This window comes from Eumetopias jubatus, unplaced genomic scaffold (assembly GCF_037043125.1).
Source record: "Eumetopias jubatus isolate StellerSeaLion01/CBP00866 unplaced genomic scaffold, mEumJub1_p1.0 scaffold_14, whole genome shotgun sequence".
NCBI classification, from domain to species: Eukaryota; Metazoa; Chordata; class Mammalia; order Carnivora; family Otariidae; genus Eumetopias; species Eumetopias jubatus.
This window is the reverse complement of record NW_028274820.1, coordinates 101,314,574-101,338,111: the sequence shown is the minus strand read 5'-3', so window position 1 is coordinate 101,338,111 and position 23,538 is coordinate 101,314,574. Positions and strand designations below refer to the sequence as shown.

Below are 23,538 nucleotides of genomic sequence, written 5' to 3'. Positions count from 1 at the left end.
TGTTCCTCAATGAGTTAAATCCATCATGACTCAGATATTTCACACCTAGGTATATACCTAAGAAAACTGAAAAGACGTTCATACGACAACTTGCACACGAATGTTCACAGCAGCACTATTTGTAATAGTTAAAATGTGGAAACAACCCAAATGTCCATCAACTGATGAACGGAGAAGCACAACGTGGTCCATCCAAACACTGGAATGTATTTCAGCCATAAAACAGAATAAAAGAGATCCATACACTATCACATGGAGAAACCTTGAAAATACAAGTGAAAGGCAGACAGAAAAGGCACATACTATGACACCATTAACACAAAATGCCCAGAGCAGGCAAATGCACAGACACAGAAAGTTAATGGTTGTCAGGGGCTGAGGAGAGGAGTAGAGGGTAGTTATTGCTCCAGGCTAATGGGTTTCTTTCTGGAATGATGGAAATGTTCTGGAATTGGATGGTGGTGGCGGCTGTACAACCTTGTGAAAACCCACTGAACTATTTACAAATGGTGAAATTTATGTATGTGAAATAGGTCTCAATAAAGAACATGACTGACAGGAAGAATAGCATGATAATTAAGTGACATTTGAGCTTAGTAAGAAAAGCCTAGCTGTAAAGAGGATTAAGAGCGGATTAAATGAACGTGAGAAAGCATGTTGCGCTCACATTTGTGTGTGCGCGTGTGTGTGCACATACGTACACACGCAGGTGTAGGTTACACTGAGTTTAAAAATGAAGTTTTTAAAAAACGTGCACCATTTATAGTCCTAATAAGGCAAGTAGCTATTTCCAGTCAAAGACCCCCACATCCTCTCCCCACTCCCTCCCCGCAGTGCTCACAAGACTAAGGAGACAGCGAGGTGACACATACAAGAGACCAAGAAGCGGTAAGATACCATTTTGATTTGAGTGCTGTCGGTCAACTGCTGCACAGCGTAAGCATCTTCCGTGTTGTACTGAAGCAGGATCGCCATCTGGAAGGTAGATGCCTTTGAGGCCCCACATATAAAAGAAAGAGAAGCAAAATTTAAATGCATGGAAAAACCTCCAAAAATCCAGACCTTAAGTCTGAAGAACTTAATTATGAAACAAATTCTTCTGATAGATGCAAAAAATCAAGCAGACCTATGTAAAAGAGAATACAAAGTGTCACAACTCCACCATAATGCAACGTTTTCCTGAAAGACGTCATTTCCCACCTTTCAAACACTGAAATAATTTCAAACTTTCTTCTACGACGTTTTGTGTACGTGCATCCACACTCACTGAAATTTTGGCTCTGCCACACATAAGCTGGGATCCCAAGGAAGTCACTTAAATTACCCCGGGTCTCAGTTTCTCCTCTGTCAAATTGAAACAGTAACTATGCAGTTCTTACTATTCAGTACTCAGTCCTGCAGCAAGCACTGAGGGTTATTATTAACATGAAACTGTTCTGCTAAGGAAAAAGGACTATTATCATAATTAAGTACAGAAAACTCCAGCTTCTGAAGCTACACACATAGTGTACATCAGGTGGGAGCTGTGCCAAACGCTTATTAAGCACGTTATTTCACTTAATTTTCACATCACTTCCAAAGTGTAAGCACTAGCACCCCCATTTTATGGAGAAGGAAACTGAGGCATCAGTAAGTCACCTGTCCGTCAGTGAGAAAGCATCAGGATTCAGCTCCTCTCACTCTCAAACCGGGCTGTTTGACCACTACAGGACTTTGCCAGAAGCTTAACTCTAGATTCTGTGGCACCAATCACTGGATTCTGAGTTCTACGATTTGTCTTATCCTCATTTAGACTTAAAAAGATATATAGTCCAGAACAGAAAGGTGATCATACCTGCAGAGTGTATCTATTTTTGAAGCAGTTGGTTACCAGTTCTCCTTTAGACAGTTGATACAACCAAGTCAATTTCCTGCCGCTGTGACGGCTAGCGTAGAAAGCCGTGAACCGCTGGTAACTACGCTCCAACTGGACAAAGGACAGACAGCACTGTGTGGAGCAGCTACCTCACCACATCCCACAGTCAGCATTTCTCAATAAATACACTGTGCCAAGTTTACAGGACAAAATGCTTAGAACATAAAAGTAAAATACAAATGTAGGTGTTGGACTCATGTAGGCATTCGAGGGGCCTATCGAGAACTGTTTCTAACCGTCAGGTGTGGAGGTTACCATTGCGGGGGTTGCAGCATGGCCCCCAGCCGCTGCCCTGGTGACCCCCCTCCCCGCCCCCGCGGCCTCTTACTGCTGCGTGGCTGGCCTGCGGGAAGGCCTTCTGCAGGCACCCTGGGGGTCACCGCCAAGGTCACCCTTCTCATTTCTGCTCAGCACTAACAGAACCCAAGACAAAGCCACCCTTACCTCCGACGGCAAGGCAAACGTGCAAGACTGCTGGAAGGGCCACGAGCCGGAGCTCAGCACTTGGATACTGAAATCCACTGAGGCGGGGAATGAAATGCAGGAACACAGTTAGTCCCGTGAACTGAACAAGACTGCTGTTCAAATAAACGTGGACTGCCTTGTATTAAAAGAAATACACTGAATGAAAAACCCTGTTTCAGTATAAAATGAAGAACTGACCATATCTCAGTTAAATTATTTCACTCAAAATGAGTAAAAGGGGAAAGAGCCAGAAACGCTTTTCCTCTAGAGAGGGACGGTTTTCCATTTCACTTCTAGCTCAGACTTCTGACACCGTTGGCCTGCTCTCTGCCCCGGTCGCTTGGGTTTGCTGTTGGGCCTCGGGGCCACTCGAGCACCCGAGTCCGCCCAGCACGGCTGCCCCCGGAGGCCCCAACTCAGGAAACAAACATCCCAAACGTAAACAGCTCACTCCAGGATGTTTTGTGTAGCCCTCGTGACCACCAACACTACACACAGTATCTATAAACTATAAATTAGAACAGTAATACCATCATCACAAAGGGCTGAGGAGTTCACTGGCCTCCCTGCCAAGTTTAACAATGGAAGAGTTCTTTAGTTTTGGGGAAAAGTAAAGTTCCCATTTTTCATTTAAAAAGACAGCATTACCACGTGAGGATGTCAGCATCATCGGCCCACGACCACCCCCGCGGACCTGACAAGAGGAGCGCGGCCTGGCGCCCGGCCTGCCCGCTTCTGCACGCCAATCCGGAGCCGTGAGATCTCTGCTTAGTTTGAGGCTGTCGTCGATACAGCCAAGTCCGTTTCTCATCATTTAAAAAAATAAGTGCTAGAATGGATCTGAACTAAGGTTAAAGCAACTGAGTAAATATTAAACTGTATGTGGAGCCCTGAGCTCATAGGTGCCAGGGTGGGGCAGCCATGTCAGCAAGTGGGAGAGGGCAGGGCTCAGCAGCCCCAGCTCTCAACCGGCTGGGTCCCCTGGGAAAGACTGACACACTCTGTGCCCTGTCATCTAACGTCACCCAGGTCGCAGGACTCCCCCAGTGCAAATGGGAGGCACTTCCTACTTGTCCGTCCCGGAATTTTTGAGAACGCATCAAGCAGCTTTACTTAGTATTTTGTCACCCCTCTCATTTGCCACAAAAGGCATGAACCTCTCTAAGAACAGGGCCCTATAGAGGCAGCCTATACGCACGTGGATACTCACAGTCTAGCGGTTCTGAATTCGTCAGGTGCTTTTTGAATTGCTCATTCAAATCTTTGCTCACGCCAATGTCTTGAAACATCCGCTGAAGTTTAGAGGTATATTCAAAACCACAAGCTTGCTGAAATGAATCCAGATAATTGTCTTATTAGTTTCTACAGAAATATAAGTGTGCACAAGGGAATCTGATGGAAATCCTACAACTGTACAAAAACTGCTACTAAAGCTGGTAACATTGGACATCTCACAGTATCGATATGTCCCAATTCAAATGAATACACTATCCAAAGTTACACAGCCGTAACCAAGCAGCTAAACCTTTACTCACATAGCAACTTTCCTCGGAGCATCTAACAGAAAGGATATATCTAACAGAATACAAAGAGGACATATTTTATGTCTCTTATTCCCTACTGTGGGCTGAACTGTGTGTCCCCTGAACCCGTCTGCTGAAGCCTGACCCCCAGTGTGATGGTATGGGGAGGTAGGGTCCTGGGGAAATGACTGTTTAGAGGAAGTCATGACGACAGGGCCCTCCTGATGGAACTAGCGCCCTTGTAAGAAGAGACCGGAGTCTGCTCTCTCCTCACCACGTGACGACAGAGTGGGGAGGTGGCCGTCACCAGACCGGGAAGAGAGTCCTCACCAGAACATGGATCAGCCAGTACCGTGATCCTAGACTGCCAGCCTCCAGCACTGTGAGAACACATTTCTCCTGTTTAAGCCCCCCGCCTGTGGAATTTTGTTACGGCGGTGTGAGCAGAACAAGCCATCGAACTATAATTTCAGGTCACAGTTTAGTATGTCTACCACACCTAACAGCAAGCACGGCGCCCAGCACAGGCCCAGCGCAGAGGGGGCTGGACAATGAGCTAACTGCTCCGCCGCCCTACAGCAGATACAGCCGCACACACTGAACTAACCTCAGAGCGAAACAAAACACCCGTCACCTCAAAGCCCACCAAACGCAAGTGTGGGCTGAGCCCTGCTGTGCGGTTCCGGTGCGTGAAGGCAGAGCGGAGGCCAAACATGCGGAGCCGGGGAGTGCTCCAGGGGCGAGCGCAGCACAGCCCGGCCTGACAGGACAGTGGGGGGGGGGGGGGGGGGCTGACTGGTCACAGCCCTCCCATCGTGGGGCAGTGGGGACCACACTACACACACTCGTTCTCTACGGACTGCGACACTGCCCAAGGACACCTGCAACAACTAAGATCTCTCACGGTGACTTAAACACTGGCTTTTTCCAGGACATGATTACATTTACCTTTAATTTAGAGATCATGCTTGCTTCAGCATCATCACTGGCACTGTTCTGATGCACGAGTCTTTTGGCCAGCATCTTCGCATAGAATTTCTGAAACACGTCTTTATCCTCTATATACTTGAAGACCACCATCTAGTGAAGCCACCAAGAGAGCACACTCAATGCACGTGCAACCTGCTGTCCCGAGCACGTGCCTGCCGCCGCCCCAGGTACTCTGTCTGGCCTGTGAGCCAACGTGTACAGTGGCCAAAAATACCACCCACAGCCTTGAAATAGTTGCGTCAAGCCCTTAAATCACATTAAGTTAGTCTAGACTTAGTACCCAGGAGAAAAGTACAAACGCTAACATTAATGACTCTATTTAGGGAGTAACACCACAGATTCAAAGTAAAATAGATGATCCTATTAACTGTCACATTTCGGGTGCTCCATACAAATAAGCTTAAAACTTGTAGATAAACGGCTGCTGGAACCCGGCGTGGTTAGTGAGAAGTGCCTTACCACTTGGTTGAGCGTGTCTTCTAGCTCTGCTTCTTCTGGGTTCTTGGAACTGAGATTAAAAAAAAAAAAAACACAAAAAACAGCATACTGTTTTCAAACAAACCGGCAAACATTTAATCAGCAAGCACCACTGAGCTAAACTAACGTGACAGAATGCGGCTGTGAACGTCTGACTGATGGGCTCTCCTCAGATCGGTGCACAGAGAGGCAGGCAAACTTTTCTTACCTCTGGTGGTGTGGCCATCTTATACTGACACTATCACAGAAGAATACATTTAGGAAACAATCGTTTAGGATTTCCAAGGTGAAATTCAACAGGAGATACTTACTAAAGTTCCCCCAAACATTCAAGTTTTCCTTTCAGATAATCTATTTAAATGCAAAATTAATGGGCGCCTGGGTGGCTCAGTTCGTTAAGCGACTGCCTTCAGCTCAGGTCATGATCCTGGAGTCCCGGGATCGAGTCCCGCATCGGGCTCCCTGCTCAGCAGGGAGTCTGCTTCTCCCTCTGACCCTCTTCCCTCTTGTGCTCTCTCTCTCTCATTCTCTCTCTCTCAAATAAAAAAAATCTTTAAAAAAATAAAAATAAATGCAAAATTAATGAACTTCACTTTGGCAACTGCTTTTTACCATATGCTTTACCTTACCGTTGAAAAAACCAAAAAGGCATATAGTTTTTGAATGGCCTAATCATTAAAGATAACGAAACGGTTTAAACCACTCAAGTGCTACCTTCCTCTGTGGTTCTGCGTATGTAACAGAGGGCTGTCTTTAACAACGGATTCTTTCTCTTCTATGAACAAGTATTAACTGAAAGGTGATGCAGGGTAAACAACATTTTTAAGGTTTTACGAGTCCCTTATAGACAAGATCCCCATAAATTCGTATAAAATGATCCAGCCACCAAACAAGCTCTGGAAAGGTGCTTCAACTTAAGAATAGCTGGCTCAGGAAATCTAGTCCTGTTCTTCACATGGGTAGGCCAGGGCGGTTTCTCCCTCCGAAGAGTTTTACTTCTTAGCTCCATTCCCTAGCGCGCGCGCTCACTGAAGCAACGCTCCCGGGTGCCCGCCATTTTGTCTGCTTGAGCAGCCTGAGCTAAGAAATAACAGAGCAAGAGACTTAATGAGGGCCCCTTGTGAAAAGGCAATGGATAAAAAGGACGGTAAGCGTCCTGCCAAACACACTGAAGGTCTGCTACAGCACACGATTCGGGTACTGAAAATTTTCACATAACCTAGCCTAAAAAAAAAAAAAAAAAAAAAGAAATCATCCCATTTTAAAGTCCATTTTTATTCCTGGAAGGAATACATGAAAGGATCTGACTAGAACTGCTAAACTATGCACTGACCAGCTTTGCAATAAATAGAAAACAACCCCCAAACACTCCATTCTCACTGGACTTGGGAAGATGGCTTTCTGGCAAAGTCAGAGAGAGAGCCGGTGCCCTTATCAAACGTCTTCCCATGTCTGTCAGGAAGACCACATACAGTTCTGTTAATACAGTAAATTATATTAAATTTGCTGCCGCCAAGCCATCCCCACATTCCTAGGAAACTATACTATGTTCTGGGGAATTATTCTTTAGTTCCCTAATCAATTGAGTCTGCTAATACTCGACTTAGGATTTCCCCAACTCTATTCTAGGTGAGACTTGTTTGCAGTGTTTTTCTTGGTCCGTATAGGTATTCTTAGTTTTTTTGCAGTGGGGTTACGCGAGCCTTCGAGAGCTGTCTATTCATCTCAAAACCAGGACAATATGGAGGCCTGGGAAATGACTGCTTGCTGATGGATCTCTGGAAAAGTGAAACCAGCCTTGAACATTTCTGAACTGAGAGAAGCTGTTAAACTAAAAGAGAAGCTGAGAAAACCCAAACACACACATAAAACCTGGACTACTAGAAGCACAACGCGGAGAGGAGAGGAGAGGAGAGCGCCATAGGAGATCAGGGGGCCGCTATCTCTTAATACACACACACTGAGGAGGAAGAAGAGTAGGTGAGAAACACGATGGTTAAAACAGAGTATGAGGGGCGCCTGGCTGGCTCAGTCGGTGTAGCGTGGGACTTGATCTTGGGTTGTGAGTTCAAGCCCCACGCTGGATGTAGAGATGACTTAAAAATAAACTTTAAAAAACTACATGACGAATACGAAACAGCAGTGAACAAACTCCTCAGATGGAGGTAAGCGTGAGAGGTGCACACGAAAATGCGACTGTCCCAGCACACGGGGACTCCTGTTTCAGGCCAGAGCCGGGGGCGGGGCTCCCGCCGCAGATCTTCCCCGGGAACACGGCCGAGTGAGGCTCAGGAGGACGAGCCAGACGCTTGCTTCCTGCCTCCTTCCCACCCTCGTAAGCACCACCTGACCAACCTGTGGAACTTTATTTAGCTAAAGAGGTCACACTGCCGGCAATTCTCAAAGCCAAGAGTAACATTAAAAAAAACAAACAACAAACTGGACCTAGAATATATAACATGAAGCACCTTTTCAGGAGACAGAGATGTATTAGGTTTAAAATAGTTTCTCAAAAGGTATAAAGATTACAACTTACTGTATGTAAAATGTAACAAAGTTGAATTCCTCATAGATAAGCTGAGACTTTCAATAGGTTTACTAAGGAAAACACACACGTAGTCACTAATACCTTTTCTTCAACAAGGAGTCGCAGTATCGAGCCAGCAACTCGGGGGATTTACTGGACGACTGGGCCATTTTGGTAACTGCGTTGTTGTTAATGAAGCGCCCACAGGCCTGTGGAACACAAAGCAGAGTCAGAGGGACGTGGGCCCCCTGCTCCAGCGGACAGCCGCCGCGCCCACGCGCTCACCTTGTCAAGCGCGGCCACGAAACCAGCGTCGTTGTTGAACGCCGACATCACCAGGGCGTTATATTTCTTATGAACATCCAACACTGTCTGTACATACATTTTGGGGTCCTCAGCAGGGGAAAAACAGAAACAAAAGTTGGTTACTGGGGATTAAATGGCGTATTAATATGTTACTACAAAATATTTCAAAAGGCTCAGAAATTTCTTCAAAGATGTTAAATAAGATCAAGAAACAGTTTTGGTTCCATCATCAAAACACACAGGACATTTTGCTTATAGACATATTAATATTCTCCAGGCTTGAAATTAAATACTGATTTCCAGCTTGTATAAAAAAGTGATTCTTCACATTATTTGAACATTCAAAAGATCACAGGAAACACAATTTTTTCCAAGTGATAGTTTGCTTAGCCCATTTCTGCTGTTGTTAAAAATTCAAATTCTGGACTTTTCTGGGAAAACCAATCAGCCAGTAAGATCAGTAATCAGCTGGATATCTAGAACTTAGGTGGGCAGGTGGTCTAAGAGTGTAAGATTGGGGCGCCTGGGTGGCCAGTCCAGTGTCTGCCTTTGGCTCAGGTCATGATCTCGGGGTCCTGGGATTGAGCCCCACGTCAGACTCCCTACTCAGCAGGATTCTGCTTCTCCCTCTGCCTCTGCCCTCCCCTCTGGATTGTGTGTGCGCTCTCTCTCTTACTCTCTCCCTCAAATAAATAAAATCTTAAAAAAAAAAAACCCAAAACAGTGTAAGATTAAGGTTCGAGGAAGTGTGGGCAGGGGTGTGAGTGGGTCAGGCAAGGTGGAGAGGGTCTGACTCGCACACTGGACCACGTTGCAAGACTGGATGAGACAGGCCAGGGCCCGGGAGACAGGCAGAGCACTGAGGGACTCGGCAGGGGGGGGCAACTGGGAGCTCTGGATAAAGAAACGACGTAAGGGGAATGTAATACAAAGATCAGCCACAGGAGAGGTCTGGCAGCAATGCACAAGGAAGACGGGAAGGACTGGGAGGGCGGGGGTGCAAAGGAGACAGGCCTGAGTGATACAAACTGAGCAGCTGACACTGGGGACGCACTGCACGTCAACGTGCTAAGGCCCACACGAGGATGGTCACAAGCACACCATGAGGCTGCTATCTGCAGTCCCATTTGACAGGGGGAGAAACTAAGTCAGTTAGGCATCTGGCCAAGGGTTTCAGTTACGGCAGTCAAGCTTGACCCCAGGCCACCTCACTCCCGGGCCAGCATCTCCTCCACAGCTCTGAGAAGGGAAAAGGCCTGGAGGACAGGACCCGTCCACAGCGGTGGCGGTGGTGTGGACAGACGGCACCTGCCAGGAGGATGCCAGTGGCCGGCCCCTTTACGAGCAGGAGGCCCGAGTGCTGGGGGGCTTACGTGGCTGCCAGTGTCTGCAAATTCCTGACAGATATGACTCCTCAGGTTCAGGAATGAGAAACCAGAATTCCCCAAATTCTAATTATTCTGCATCTTGTAATGCTGTTTTTAAATAATGAGTAAGCTTGGAGATTGAATTGTTTTCCTGTGATAGGGTTATACTAAGAGCTTCAGAGGTTTTCTGCTAAAAAATATAATAAAAATGCAAAGTTTATTATTATTATGAGTACATTGTGCAAGACTATAATTTCAACAGTATGTGAAGTGGTCTCTACCTGATACAGACATTTAATAAGGGAAAATGTTAAAAGGGAATGCAAAATGATTGCCAAAGAGAAATCACCTAAGATAATGGAAGTTAACATCACATATATTTAATATCTAAAAATTATCTTAAAATGTTAAAACACATACAGCATTTCATTGCCATCGGATAATCTTGTTTCATGACAATTATTCCAGATGTAGAAATAGAAAAATTTCTCCAATTTTGCACTTTAAAAAAAATATTTTAGCATTCTTTTTGAAAAAATGTATTTATTTGAGAGAGAGAGAGAGCATGAGTCGTGGGGAGATGCAGAGGAAGAGGGAGCAGATTCCCGCTGAGCAGGGAGCCTGAGGCAGGACTCGATCCCAGGACCCCAGGATCATGACATGAGCCAAAGGCAGACACTTAACGGCCTGAGACACCCAGGCGCCCCCCCCCACCCCCTCACTGATGGTCTTAATTCACAAGTGCATCCAAAAGCATCTTCCAAGTGGCATACATCTTATTTCATATAAACTAATTTCTTTAACAATGACAATATTGTCTGCTTGACTTAATTTTGGGTTTGCCACTGAAACTGATATTGTTTTTGCTAATTCAGGTTTTAGATTGCTTTTTGATTGCATGTCAAATTATTTTACGAAATTCACATTTTCTTCCCTTTGCATTTCTTCTGTTAAAAGTATTTACAAAGAACTATAGCTTGTAGCGAGTATCCAAGTACGGGAAAATGCCAGCAAACATCGTTGGGTAGTATTTGAATACGGTAACATTCAAGGTTAAGGTCAATACAAAGAATCACAGGTCAAAATTGCCAGTTGGAGGACTTATTTTGCTTCCAACACATGCTATATTTTGGAACACCACTCAAAGGATTTACACGAAGTATATTATGTGCATAAACACACTAACATGTATTTTATTTGTAAGAAGGATGCCCTCGGCAGCAGAAAGGGCGCACCATTTGTAACCCTGCATCACGAACGAGGAAGACTGATCAGATGACACTGCGTTTCCAGAACGTGCATTCCGTGTGGTTCCAGAGAAGGCCACCTTAACCTTCAACTGCGTGTGAGCGCCCCTACCCTTGCCATCGGTGGGTTCTGTCAAACCAGGAATGTGTATGTTGACCATCATGCTTACAGGAGAATTATGCTTTTCTCTGTTTTCATGATTTCTTGAACAGTTTTTCTCAGACTTAGGATTTGGAAAAACATAAATGTCCCAAGAAATTCCAGGAAGGCATTCCCTGTGGAAAGACCAATCAGACAGATCTTCCCCAAGGGGGAATCTTGGACTCCGATTCCAAGATTCTTTCCACTACAGGAGGAGACCCAGCAGCTCTCTGGCTGGTAAGAACGAAGGGTCTGAAAGGACCCCATGAAGGGAAATGTATGAAGTGTCAAGCCTCGGAAACCTGACGTGAGAATCTGAGGTCCTGAGAGAGAAGCCGCTTAGGAACTTGGCAAGGGCAGACAAAGACAGGAGCGCGTGGGAGTAACAGAGCAGAGGAGGGGTTTCGGAGAGCACCAGGTTGCAGGGCTCAAAAAGCAACAGGGGTGATGAGAGAGGTGAGATCGGCTCATGTTTTCCATGAAACATGTCAATTTTTGGTGCTTAAGGAAATGAAGAGTAGTAATTGCTTTGGTTCATGACCATCTGCTTATTCTACAGTACACGAGGGCTTTCTGCTAAGAAACACGACACCTGTCAGGCCTCGTCCCTGAGGGATGTCACCCACTCCTACATGATTTCACCTGTTTGTATTATGCCAGTGACGGTCACATTTATCTTTAGCCCAGACCAGACTTCCCCGCTCAGCTCACACAACTTGCCCATGGTTGTTGCATGGAATTCCCAAACTGTACATCAGAGCTACCCTGGTCTCCTCCCTGAACCTGCCTCTCTGCCGGAACTCTCTCCATTTCCTTTCTTTCAGGGTTTTACTGTAGAAAACTTCAAATCTCTGCAAAATTCCAAAGAATGGTAAAATCCACTCCGTGGACCCATCATCCAGGGTCAACAATGATCGAGTACAAACACCTGTCCCTCACAAAGCCTAAGAACCAGATTCCTTCTCCCTACCCCCAACCTAACCAACCCATGCTGTCTTCCGTCTGGCCACCAAAACAGACCACGCTCTTTAAATCTATGTTCTACATGGTAAAGATGGTTTAAAAAATAAAAATGATTGTATCAATTTCATGTTTGTTATAACCATCCCTCGGTTTCCTCTTGCCCTTAGGACTAAGGCACATCATTAATGTGGCTTTCGGGGTCTCCTGGCCTGGCCAGCCAGCGCCGACCCTGTCAGTTTCAGTCTGTGTCACTTCCCTTCCTCTCAAGTCACACCGGGTTTCTGGGTTCTTGGAGTGGGTGTTTACACCCACCGAGGGTGTAAACTCTGCTCTGTCTAGGAACCCCTGCCTCATCAGCTTCGGCTCTTCTACTGGTCTCTCAGATTTTCTCAGGGAAGCTCTCTGGACTGGCAGGATGGGGTGCGCCTGTTACAGACAATGCCCAACCCCCCTGGGATGCTGATTGCACTTGTGGGTCGCTGTTACTGGCTGCCCCCCGCCCCCGCCGGGCACGAGCCCTGAGAAGCCTTGCAGGACAGCGTCTCCCTTGCTTGTAAGCACACAGTGTAGTGGCATTCACCAACTCCTTCTGAGACAGTTAATTCAGAAATACTGATAATCACGACTCAGATAGTACCTTTTATTCCATACACGTCCACTAAGAAAACCTTAATTTTAAGGACCAATTTCACAAGAAGAAAAAAATGTACTTAGGAGCCTCACAAGACTTCCATCTCATTTAATCTAACTTCCTTAAAATAGTTGCGCACATGTGGCCGAGGAAGAGGTCTGAGCATTAGCTCATGGGGAGCTGGTGTACACTGAGATAGGCTTTCTTAGGATCGTCTGTGATCCTAATATTGTAACACTGCCCAAAGAGGGACACAGGGGGTGTGACAGGCTCGATGGGCCATCCTCACCATGTCATGAATGTAAGTGGGGGCGGCTTCCCAAGCCGGCAGCGGATGGGACCATCCTCAGAAACGTGCCCTCACCCAGAGCTACTTCTGAGCACACCTGGCACCCACTCCCCTCACGCGGCCGGGACGACAGCAGCGGGTCTGTCACTGCCACACAGCACCCACGGGACATGCGGGGCCTTGTCAGACACTGTCCACGACCTTACCTTGAGATCATTATTCTTTGAGAAGAAGGAGAAGTAAAGTCTCCACACTGTGCAGTTATTTGGGGGCAGAGTAATTCTTCCCCATAAGCATTAGCACTTGGTCCTTGGAGCAACATTCTCCCCACACGTAACACAGAGAAGCAGAAGTTTCAGGAAGGGAACAACCCACAAACCACCAACTACAGAGAAAAGCAGGGAAGGGTCTGCGGGCACCCAGATTACCCGCTCTGACGACTGCCCGGGGCAAGGTGTAACCCCAGCCCCCACGGGCCTCGCAGGTGTTGTGCCCACTCAGGAAGTAAAATTAATTTTTGTATTAAATAATAGGCAAAAACCAAACCAAACAAAACCCCCAAACACTGGAGACAACAGCACAGAGAGGCCTCACGCACCATCCAGTGATGTGATAGTCTCGCATTTTCTTACTGGGTTTTTCCTGTTGCATCATCTGACCTCTTCTGATAAGCAGAAATCACCTGTTTCTCTGAGTGAGGTTTAAAGCTGAAAATGCCAAGACAAAAAACCTACCAGTGTAACCAGGGCTCCATATTCTCATCACTACAACCTCGTCCGCCTGCTACTTTTGCTTTAGTCGTCTGTATTTATCTTGTAATCATGGCTCTGAGTCTCAGACCATAAATAACGAATCTTTAATCATTACCTTTGGGTCTGATAAACATCTACAAACTCTTGGTTGCAGTTATGTCCCTGGGCGGGCTTCCATCACTGACCCCGGACCCTGCTCTGGCTCACGCCTGCCACTTGTCTTTGCTCGTCTGTCTGGAGGTCGGAGTCCCTGTCTGCGGCCCCTCCGTACGACCCAGTCAGTACTGAGGCTCCAAGTTGACTGGGGTCAGACACAGAGCCAAGACAGGTAAAGATGGTCTATTCTGAAAGTGGAACTAAGCTGGACTTGCCTGGAAAAACTGTGACTCCTCTAAGAGAAAGAATGATGTTGCAGAAAGTAATTATTAAATTAGTTCAGAAATAGAAGCAGTGCATCCAGGAGGTAAGTGGGGGGGTAGGTGGTGAGAGTTCACGGTGGTCTTGAACTCATCTGAAGGCTGGCAGGGGCCATTTCAGGACTTAAAAATACACAGCAAAGATGAAACCAAATGTAGTTGGATGTGGGATGCAAACTCAGATCTGGGTAGTGAAGGGCTTCTGTAACTGGGCTGCCTCTGGAAAGATTACAGCTGTGCCCACAGGTGGAAGAAAGAAGGGTGTATCCTGGATATAAGGAGGGGTGAGTCTCCTCACAGCCTGCTTATCCGAAACTGAAAATGAACACCCGTGTGACTTCTCCTTTAAAGAAAACGGTAATTCTTTTCAGCCCATGGCAAGACAGAAAATAGATTCACGAATTCAGCTATAGGCTTTCTGAACCAATTTCCATTATCAGCACATAACAGCTCTTTGTGTAATTAAATTTGTCAGTCTGACTTACTGCATGACACTGCCATCGTTCTGTCCTAAAACACCTCCTTGGTCCCCCCCCTTCTCCTCTCCCACATCTACTACATCAAAACTGGTACATTTTGTTTTCCTCTTGCCTTTTTTTTTTAAGATTTTATTTATTTATCTGATAGAGACAGACAGTGACAGAGATAGCGAGAGAGAGCACAAGCAGGGGGAAAGGCAAAGGGAGAGGTTCGAGAAGCAGGCTCCCCGTGGAGCAGGGAACCCAACGTGGGGCTTGATCCCAGGACCCTGGGATCATGACCTGAGCCAAAGGCAGACGCTTAATGACTGAGCCACCCAGGCGCCCCTTCCTCTTGCTTTTTAAAAAAGGTCTTATTATGGAAGAATTTCAAACCTCATCAAAATAATAAAGAATAGTAAAATCAGCCCCCATAATCCATCACTCGGCTTTAAGGGACAGCCAGAGGCTGGGATAGCCCAGGATTCTCTCACCCTGCCCTCCTGCTACCTAAGATTTTAGGGATGTGTATTCCCTCCCTTCTGACCACACAAAGCAGGCTAGACTCCAGATGTAAGGTTCCTTGGCCAATTTTATCACCGTATGCGTAATTTTCTTCTATTACCAGCACCCACAGAATGGTTGAGTCAGGACCAAGTTATCTGAACATTTTACTCCAGAAGATAAAGGGAATCTTGGCTGTATGAACGAAACCCAAACCTGCCAGAAGCACCCTGCCACCGTGTTCCTCTATGCATTATGGTGGAAGTTCAACAAACAATTGGGTTCCTGTAATTATTTCTAACTCAACTTCTCAATCACCAAATAGGGCTTTTCCCTAATTCTGATAAGGTCCTAGATTCATCACCCTTTAGTCTTACACTGAAAAACATGCTGTCAGAGCCTCCCGATTTCATTTCTGCCTATATAATTCTCCGTTTCAAGCGCTCCCTTTTATAAGCACCATCATTCCTGGAGCCAGAGCCCTGGGCAGCTCCTGAAAATGCCTCCTCCCGTTTCAAGTAGATGATCTTTCTCTAAGCTGCAAATAAACCTTCATGACTTCATTCCCTAATCCATCTCTTCAGCCGAACACCCCCACTGTTAGACCAACGGCCTTGCTGGACATCGAAGTACCTGCAAGCCCACTCTTGCTGGATTACACTTCAGTCCCAGTTAGACTGACGTTACTAAATCAAGACATGGTTTCAAAGAGGACTCTGTGCTTATCTGTCGCCATTTCTGCCCTAAAGACAGACAGTAATGAAATAGTCTCTTCTAACATGATTTATGCAAAGGCCACTTTGCAGGAAGCACAACAGCAACCAGACTGCTGCGAAATCACGTGCTAACTAAAAATTCAACAGGGAACCCGCTGTATCATCAAGCATTTAGTAGCAAGTACTTATATGTCTGTACTGACTCTTTTCCTCAACTTTCTTTTGGTATTTTGCTAAAAGCTACCATCAAGGGAAATTATAAAGCCATCCAAGGACTTGGGGTCACGTTTATTTTTAAGTGTAGGGTCGATGAGTGTCCACGTTACTGATGTCTTCTTTAGGATGGGCCACTGGGGAGAGTATTCTCAGTTCTGCACTGAGTCATTCTCCTGAGTTACAGGCTTATTCTTTATGATCATGGGGAGTCCAGGAGCTGACTGTACTTCACAGTCTTGACGCCTCTACTGGTAAGATCTCTGCATTGATGGCCAAGAACTGGAGGCACGTCTGTGAGCATGTCTAACCAGGATCCTAGACTTCACTGCATGCAGTGTGAGCACGGTCTCTTTCAGCACTGAGCGTCGTTTGTACTTCCTATCCTTACTCCGCTGCTCTCTTCTAGCCCCTTGTCTCGTACGCACTGTGTAAGCAGCCCTGAGTCCTGCTGGCAACGATGAGGGGTACAATTAAAACGTAAGGAGGGTGACAGCCTACCCTGCACAAGGCATTGTGCTCAATTCTGAACACATGGAGATGGATACAGCCATTCCTGTAAAAGACATTTTCACAGATATCTAAAATATGAAGTAGAGTGAATGTCATTATAAATAGTCCAACATGCTCTCTTTCAAAGGGGTGACGGGGAAAGGCTTGTGGAAGAAATGGCATTTGAGCTGGGTTTTGACAGATAAATAGGTGTTTAACACACAGGGACAAAAAGGGACGTGTCTAAGGAGAGAGAAGTAGGCAGGTACAAGGCAGAGTCCCGGAAAGGTGAGCAGGTGACGGGTACAATGAAGAGACAGAGAAACGGGGGATAAAACTGGAAAGGGGATTCTGGCCACACGGCCGCTGGCTTTTCCTCTTTACCATCATTATCGAGGGGCACCTGGTGCACAAGACACCGGCACTAAAACTGTGAAGAGCTGCCGGCTGTACTCTCCAGGGATTACAATCGACGGCAGTGACAGGAAACATAGAGGGGACCCACAAATATAGAGAGGGGGACAGGAGAGACTTTTTAAATAAATGCCACAGGGGTACAGGATGAGGGGACAGTCACTTAGGGCTCGAAGAGAGAGTGGAGAGTTCTTTTTAGAAAGGAGGACCCGAGCTAGCCTTCAAAGAAGGACAAAGCGAGCAGAAAGCAGGGAGGCCCGTGTTACAGGTGGAGAAAAGAGCCTGAGGGCAAGCAGGGAAGTGATCTGGCAGGGAAGACAAAGTTCATGAGAGCAGGGGTAAATCAGAGGAGGATTGTGGTTTAACATAATAGTGCAGATTTAATATACTACTACAGAGAAGAGGTTTCACTTTGCTTTGCTTATTAAAAAAGGGATGAAGAATGTGGAGTAAAGCTGTCACAGCATTCAGAGGTATTTCTGAAAGAGAGAAGTGCCGGGCCCCACGAGGGATGAACAGGCAAGGAGAGCGGGAAAAACATCTGGAGAACGAAGTCAATGGCGGCGGGGGGTGGGCTGGCGGCAGGGACCAGAGAGAAAACACTTGGAGGGGCAGGGAAGGGGGCTTGTCCTCACCCAACTCACTCATCAGAGAGGACAGAGCGGGGCCAGGGCTGGTAGGCAGGCGCCCTTACTGGTTCTAGAGGATGCTGAGGCCATACCCAGGCTCAGCGGGAAACCCACCGTTTTACGTTATGAATGTTGTCATGGGCAAAGGATGAGGGCAAGGTGGCATGTCCTACACAGCTGCTACCCTACCCCTAGCCCCGTGCTAAGGAACGGAGGAAGGAGAATGTGAATTCAAAATGAACCTGTAATACAGCGACTGGGCAGATGATGAGGTCACGGAGGCTGGATGAGAAGACAAAGGTGAGGCATTTCAATTTGGGATTCCTGCCATCAATCCCATCACAGGAGGGCCATAAATGCTTGCTGAATGAATGAAAACAAGGATTTCAATTTTATCTGCAATGTTTGTTGGCTCTTTGAGTGACAATACCAGCTAGCATCATGCAGCTAAGCTGCTCTGGCAGATAAATAACCAGCACAGGGGCTACTGTGGGCTTCAGCCTTGTACAGAGAACACTTGAAGGTGTGGGCTCTACTTTCAAGATGCTCTGCTCACGACCGAAGTGTACAGGGCCCGTCCCCCTCCTATATTTTAATACAGATTCTTTTTATAGTTACTGTATTGCCAAACACCGAACACATTCGGAGTGCTTTGACCCATCTAGGAAAGCACATAGGGTCTTTCAAATTTTGACTTCAAACAGTTTCAATGCCATGTCAGTGTGCTAATTTACCATACTGTCCCACGCTTTCCAGTCCAGAAGCCATGGCTGGGGAAACTTGCCTATACAACAAACTCGCCTATTTAAAATGATTTGTCTGGTTCTTTGTTCGGCGCTAAACCAGTTATAAATCCCATCCTTGAATATTTTTTGTGTACAAGGTTCCCAAAGTCCTACTGGTACCCAGTGCAATGTTGGCTACTCCTGCGTCCGTTATGCAGGACTCAGCACATCAAGAGAGCATCCATGTCCCCAGTCGAGAGGCCCTAGAAAGGCTGGAGGGAATTCTTCCAGATGCACCGAAATCCTGCCCGGTGAGGGGTAAGATGGACCCACACTGGTCTGCTCCGGCCTGCGCGGTCTGACGCTCTCCACACTGTGAGGAGCCTCGAGCCCAAGTGCCGGCCCGCGTAGGTCCGAGCAGCGGTGCGCCTACACGTAGCCTGTGTGTTAAGGGCTCTCTTTCAGTGACACTTCACAAGGACGGCCAGTTCTTGCTTAGGTAAAGAGAGGGAGAGAGCATGAGGGAGATCCACCTAGAGCCTTTAATTTTAAAAATTTGTTTTTAACTATGAAAAAAAATGCCTTAGGAAAATGCTCAGGTAGGTTTTGAAGGTACCAGTACATAAAATATTATTTTGAATCCCATTACAAATTTGAAACCTGTCATGATTTCAGTCTAGGCCAAACTAATCAGTAGCAAATCTAGTTTTCTAATTAATACCTTTTCGTGGCCAGTTAAAGCAGAAGTCCAGCTTCTAAGTAAAATCATTTCTTTACTTGTGGAAACTTCACCTATTTTGTTTGGTATAAACAGAATCACAGGACTACATAAGAAAACTTTTTAGTCCTTAAAGAATCATTTAAATAGTGCTTTTTATGACATTAAATATGCTCACTGTAAATGATTTTCATATACTATGATCTAACTCAATTGGGCAAAAATTTTCAAACTTTAAAAAATTGTGTTCTCTAAGTATAATTAAATTCCACTTCAATTATGTATAATAATTTTTTTTTTTTTTAAGGCAAACAGTTTCTTTCCTCTGCTGCTTTTCCTCCAGCATGAGTGGGCTTTGGAAAACCATCATGGTTTGGGTTACAATGTATCTTTTACATTTGCCACATTTGTGATTAAAATACCTACTTAAAATTATTTAAGAGCTGTATTTATTCTTTCTTAAAATAAGTATTTAAACACCTACTATGTGCCAGCTAATAAGCACTGGGTACACATACTCTTTCTTGAGCTTCTTCAAGTTTCATGGGTTTTTCCCATCACAGGTGAGTAAAGGTAGCAGGTATAACCCAGGCCAGGACGGTGGTGTAAGAAACTCACAAATCATTTAGACAGCACACTGCAAACTACGAGTCAACTGAAACCTTAAGACGGAAATTCAGGAAAAACTCTTGCAGAAAACAGAAAAAGTATTTGCTTTCCCCAGAAAACATTTTTCTTCACAACAACTTAGAAAATCAGTTTCAGGAGTTCAATATGAAAATTGTTTTTACGGAAATAATAATTATAATTAATAATGTATTATTTTATGATCAATAATGTGCTGTTTATTGCTGACAGATGAAGGTTCCACGTATAAAGAAACAATTTTACTCAGAAACTAAACTTCTGCTTTAACTGGTCATGAAAAAGTATATGTCAGATTTAAGATTCACCAAGTCAGTTGATCGTATCAAAAAGAAAGAGAAAACAATAGTACTTGAGAATTATGGCACGATTTATTTCTCCGTCTAGGACCTTACTTTGGTTTGGAAAAGATGGGCATTAGAAGTAACACCCCATCATTCTCATGAAAATAATCTAACTGCGTTCATCTAGACCATGGACCCCCTGAGGCCACCTCCCTGCAGAGATCATACACAACAGATCACATAAAAAAGCAAACTCTGCTTCATGTAGCTACTTCTCCAACCCATGTCTGAAGAAATAACAGACTCACCACTTAACTCATTTCAAGGAAAAGGAGTCATTTACTTGGCTCTGTTGCTCATGTGGCTAAACGGATTTTGAATGAACTACCGTGAAAACACATTATTGAAAGTTGGCCCTTCCTGAAGCACATGTGCGTGCGTGTCAGGCCCTTTATAAAGGAACATTCAGTGTGGCAATAAGAAAAGCCATCAAAATATAAGGATGATTTTTAAATGAGTTTTTAAAAAGAAAACTGTCATCACTGCTGAGCACTTAGCACTTACACACCAGATTTAATAAGCACTTTACATGTATTGTTGACAAAAACCCTATGAAGTGGTCACCATCATTTTTTTTCTTTTTTTTAAATATTTTATTTATTTATTTGACAGAGACACAGCGAGAGAGGGAACACAAGCAGGGGGAGTGGGAGAGGGAGAGGCAGACTCCCTGCTCAGCAGGGAGCCCGATGCGGCGCTTGATCCCAGGACCCTGGGATCATGACCTGAGCTGAAGGCAGACGCTTAACCGACTGAGCCACCCAGGTGTCCCGACCGTCATTTTTCTATTAAAAAACCCAACTGACAGAGCCAGGAAAAGCAAGTTAGCAGCAAGGTCACACAGCTGGAGCAGGGATCTGAACCCAGACAGACTGTCGGGGGGCCACACTCAACCGGGCCAGGGTAACAATAGCTCCACGATCCCAACCCCGCGTGTCCCAGTGCCAGGACTTCACACACCAGCTTACACTGAAACCTGGACATCTCTTTCTCAACGCCCACTAAGCCAGGTCCCTTCCATCTGGGAAGTGCAAAATGAATTATTTTATCAACCTGGGAAGGAATGGGTTTAACATTCACTCCATTAGTAATTCATAAATGTGTCAAAAGGGAAGCAGCAACCCATAAAAAGAAATCTTCCAAAGTTAACAGAGAAATGAAGATTTTAAAAGATGTATTAAAGACAGTGTTGTCAAAAAAAAAAAAAGATGGTATTGTAAAAAAAAAAAATACAGTATCGTCAAAAATAATTAACACTAAACACAATGAAAATCAGAGATTAAAACGTTTTCTGATTCAGAGAAGAGCCAACTGTGTTCTAGAAGCTTTTCTTTATCAGTTCTCTCAAACACTATCAAATTTAAAGTGCGCAACAGGGACAAAACTGAAGACAACTCACCCGTCTTTTAGGAACACGTGCTACCCCCTACATAAAAGTATCACCTGAATTACTGCTACACTAGCAGGAACATTCCCCGTGCCTCCTGGGGTAGTTTCGGTTCATGAGGAATACTACACATTTCAGGGCCTATCAGGTGGAAATAGCCCTGTGATCTTCAACGGAAGGGCAGTCCTCAGATCAAAGTCCCCAAGAGGTGCAGCCTGTGGCCTGTGGGTACCAGAGGCAAGTGTCTAGGGCGCTTTTGCCTGTTTGTTCTATGGAAGAATCTTTTCTCTTCTAGTGTAAGGAATGTAATTGTGAGAAGAAATGAAGGAAAAAAATATCAAGAAATGACATCCTTAATGCCTAAAAGGTGGCAGAGAAAAGCTTATGGAGGAATTTCCTAAACAAAGAGGTTTCTGAACCTTCTACTTTAAAAAGCCAAAACAAGGTTCCTCACTACAGTTCTAGTGAAATCTTACCACTTGGATTCGTAAATGGAGGCACACGACACCTGCAGTTCCTGTGTGGGAACAGTTAGGCCTGGCTGATTTCCATTTAATTGTACTTACATTTAAAGCAGCTTCTCCACACTTTTCAATTGCTGCAAGACCCTGATTATGAATGTGTGTCTCTAGAAGTTTTTTCAATTCTCCCAGGCCATCCTGGATTCTAGACACAAGATTATACATGCGACCCAAATCTGAAAGAAGAAGGTGCCACCTTAATGCACTGACACAAACTTTGCATATCCATCCCACTAAGTATGTACGTGTACTGTGATGACAGGTACCTTGAAATAAAACAACGGTGTTTTTAGATCTAAATAATCAAAAATGTTTTAATTATAACCAAATATTTTGTATTTAGTGTGTGTATATTTATATATATATATATTAAGCTGAAAGTAACAATGAAGTTGTTATTGTAAAAGTTTACTTTTTCCTTTACTATGAGAAACCAGCAACATAACAGAGAAAAATTTTATCAGGAAGTATATCTGATGCTTCCTAAAATTCTCAAGATTGAGATATTAGTTATGCTAGATATATAATAGGCACTCAAATATTTATTTTAAAAAATGAATAAATTTAAGGAATATTTATGAATACCATCTCAACTCTACAAACAAAGGAGTCACAAAAGGGCCCCCAAATTCTTCATTTAATGTATGTATGGCATACGGTTAATTTATGAAGGCCGAAGAGAAAACTTTTGAATTCAAACATCAATTTTATTGAGCTCCTAACATATCCCAGTAAAACCTAAAGGGTAAAAGAAAGACTTTTACAAAATACTAGCCTTCACATCTTGAAGAATTTTCAAAATAAAAATCCTCAAGAACAAAATCAGGGGTAGTATCATTTAACACTAAAGTGTATGGAACAAGTTATATTCCAAATTGAACTGAAAAGATGTTCTTCCCCCAAAGTGACACCCAAAACCCTCTACAGAGGTCTGAAATCAATACACAACAAGGTACACACACGTTAATCTTCTAAAAAATGACTGATGTTGGTCATGTGCAGAGTCCAGAATTTCAAACAACTTCAAAACTGCAGATCATAACAGACATGCACGCACGTCTTGAGTCTGAGAGGCTCACCTTCATTTTTGTCAGCATCCAACAAATTCTGGAATTCTGTGTGGAAAATTTCCAAGTGTTTTTCAATGAGCACTTGCTCACACTTCCTGGCCAGTTCATCCTGTGTGCTTTCATGAAGGTAGACCTGGACTCTCCGCTGTTCCTCGAGCAGACGGGCCTCTGCCTGCAGGAATTCATTCAAGTGAATGGTCTGGATTCCTTCTTAAAGAATTGTTCCATGAATAATGGCAAATTCAACTCACAAACCTGCTCTAATAAATTAAGAGAAAAGGGAAGGGGTCCTTTGATTCTGGGTGAATGCCAACCATATTTAAGTGGTCACAATTTTCTCTGTAATATATTTCTACCTCCAGCTCCTTTTAAATGACTTATCAAGGTTATCATTGTTAGCAGTTCAAATGTGTTTATGTCAGCTTTCTTCCTTCAGATATGTGGCATTTCACCTTTTGGGGGCAGTATCCTTACTCGACTCTTTGAGAAACCTGTGATCCTCCCTCATACACAGACCCTATGTTCAGGACCCCTGCTTCCCCTGAAAGCTGCTTGAAGTCAAGAGTCACATGAATATATTTCCTGAAATGACCACATGGAAATCACTATTAGTAATCAGACTTTTAAAAAATTAAAAACAAAACAAACGACCAGCATGGCCTTCTCTTGCCAATTGCTGAGTACATGCCCCT

At 44.7% G+C, this 23,538-nt stretch overlaps 1 protein-coding gene across 4 annotated transcripts in view; it reads right to left on the bottom strand.

Annotated features, from left to right (window-relative positions):
• CUL1 (cullin 1) overlaps nucleotides 1–23,538 on the bottom strand; it is a 101,426-nt gene that overhangs the window by 5,493 nt on the left and 72,395 nt on the right. For all 4 annotated transcript variants that reach the window (XM_088018504.1, XM_088018502.1, XM_028106180.2 and 1 more), the window contains 10 exons: nucleotides 22,856–23,018; nucleotides 21,822–21,952; nucleotides 8,183–8,290; nucleotides 8,000–8,106; nucleotides 5,353–5,401; nucleotides 4,852–4,983; nucleotides 3,591–3,708; nucleotides 2,360–2,436; nucleotides 1,835–1,966; nucleotides 898–990 (listed from right to left, as the gene is read on the bottom strand). In XM_088018504.1, coding sequence (XP_087874630.1) covers nucleotides 898–990; nucleotides 1,835–1,966; nucleotides 2,360–2,436; nucleotides 3,591–3,708; nucleotides 4,852–4,983; nucleotides 5,353–5,401; nucleotides 8,000–8,106; nucleotides 8,183–8,290; nucleotides 21,822–21,952; nucleotides 22,856–23,018 — 1,110 coding nt within the window. The remainder of the gene's footprint in view (nucleotides 1–897; nucleotides 991–1,834; nucleotides 1,967–2,359; nucleotides 2,437–3,590; nucleotides 3,709–4,851; nucleotides 4,984–5,352; nucleotides 5,402–7,999; nucleotides 8,107–8,182; nucleotides 8,291–21,821; nucleotides 21,953–22,855; nucleotides 23,019–23,538) is intronic.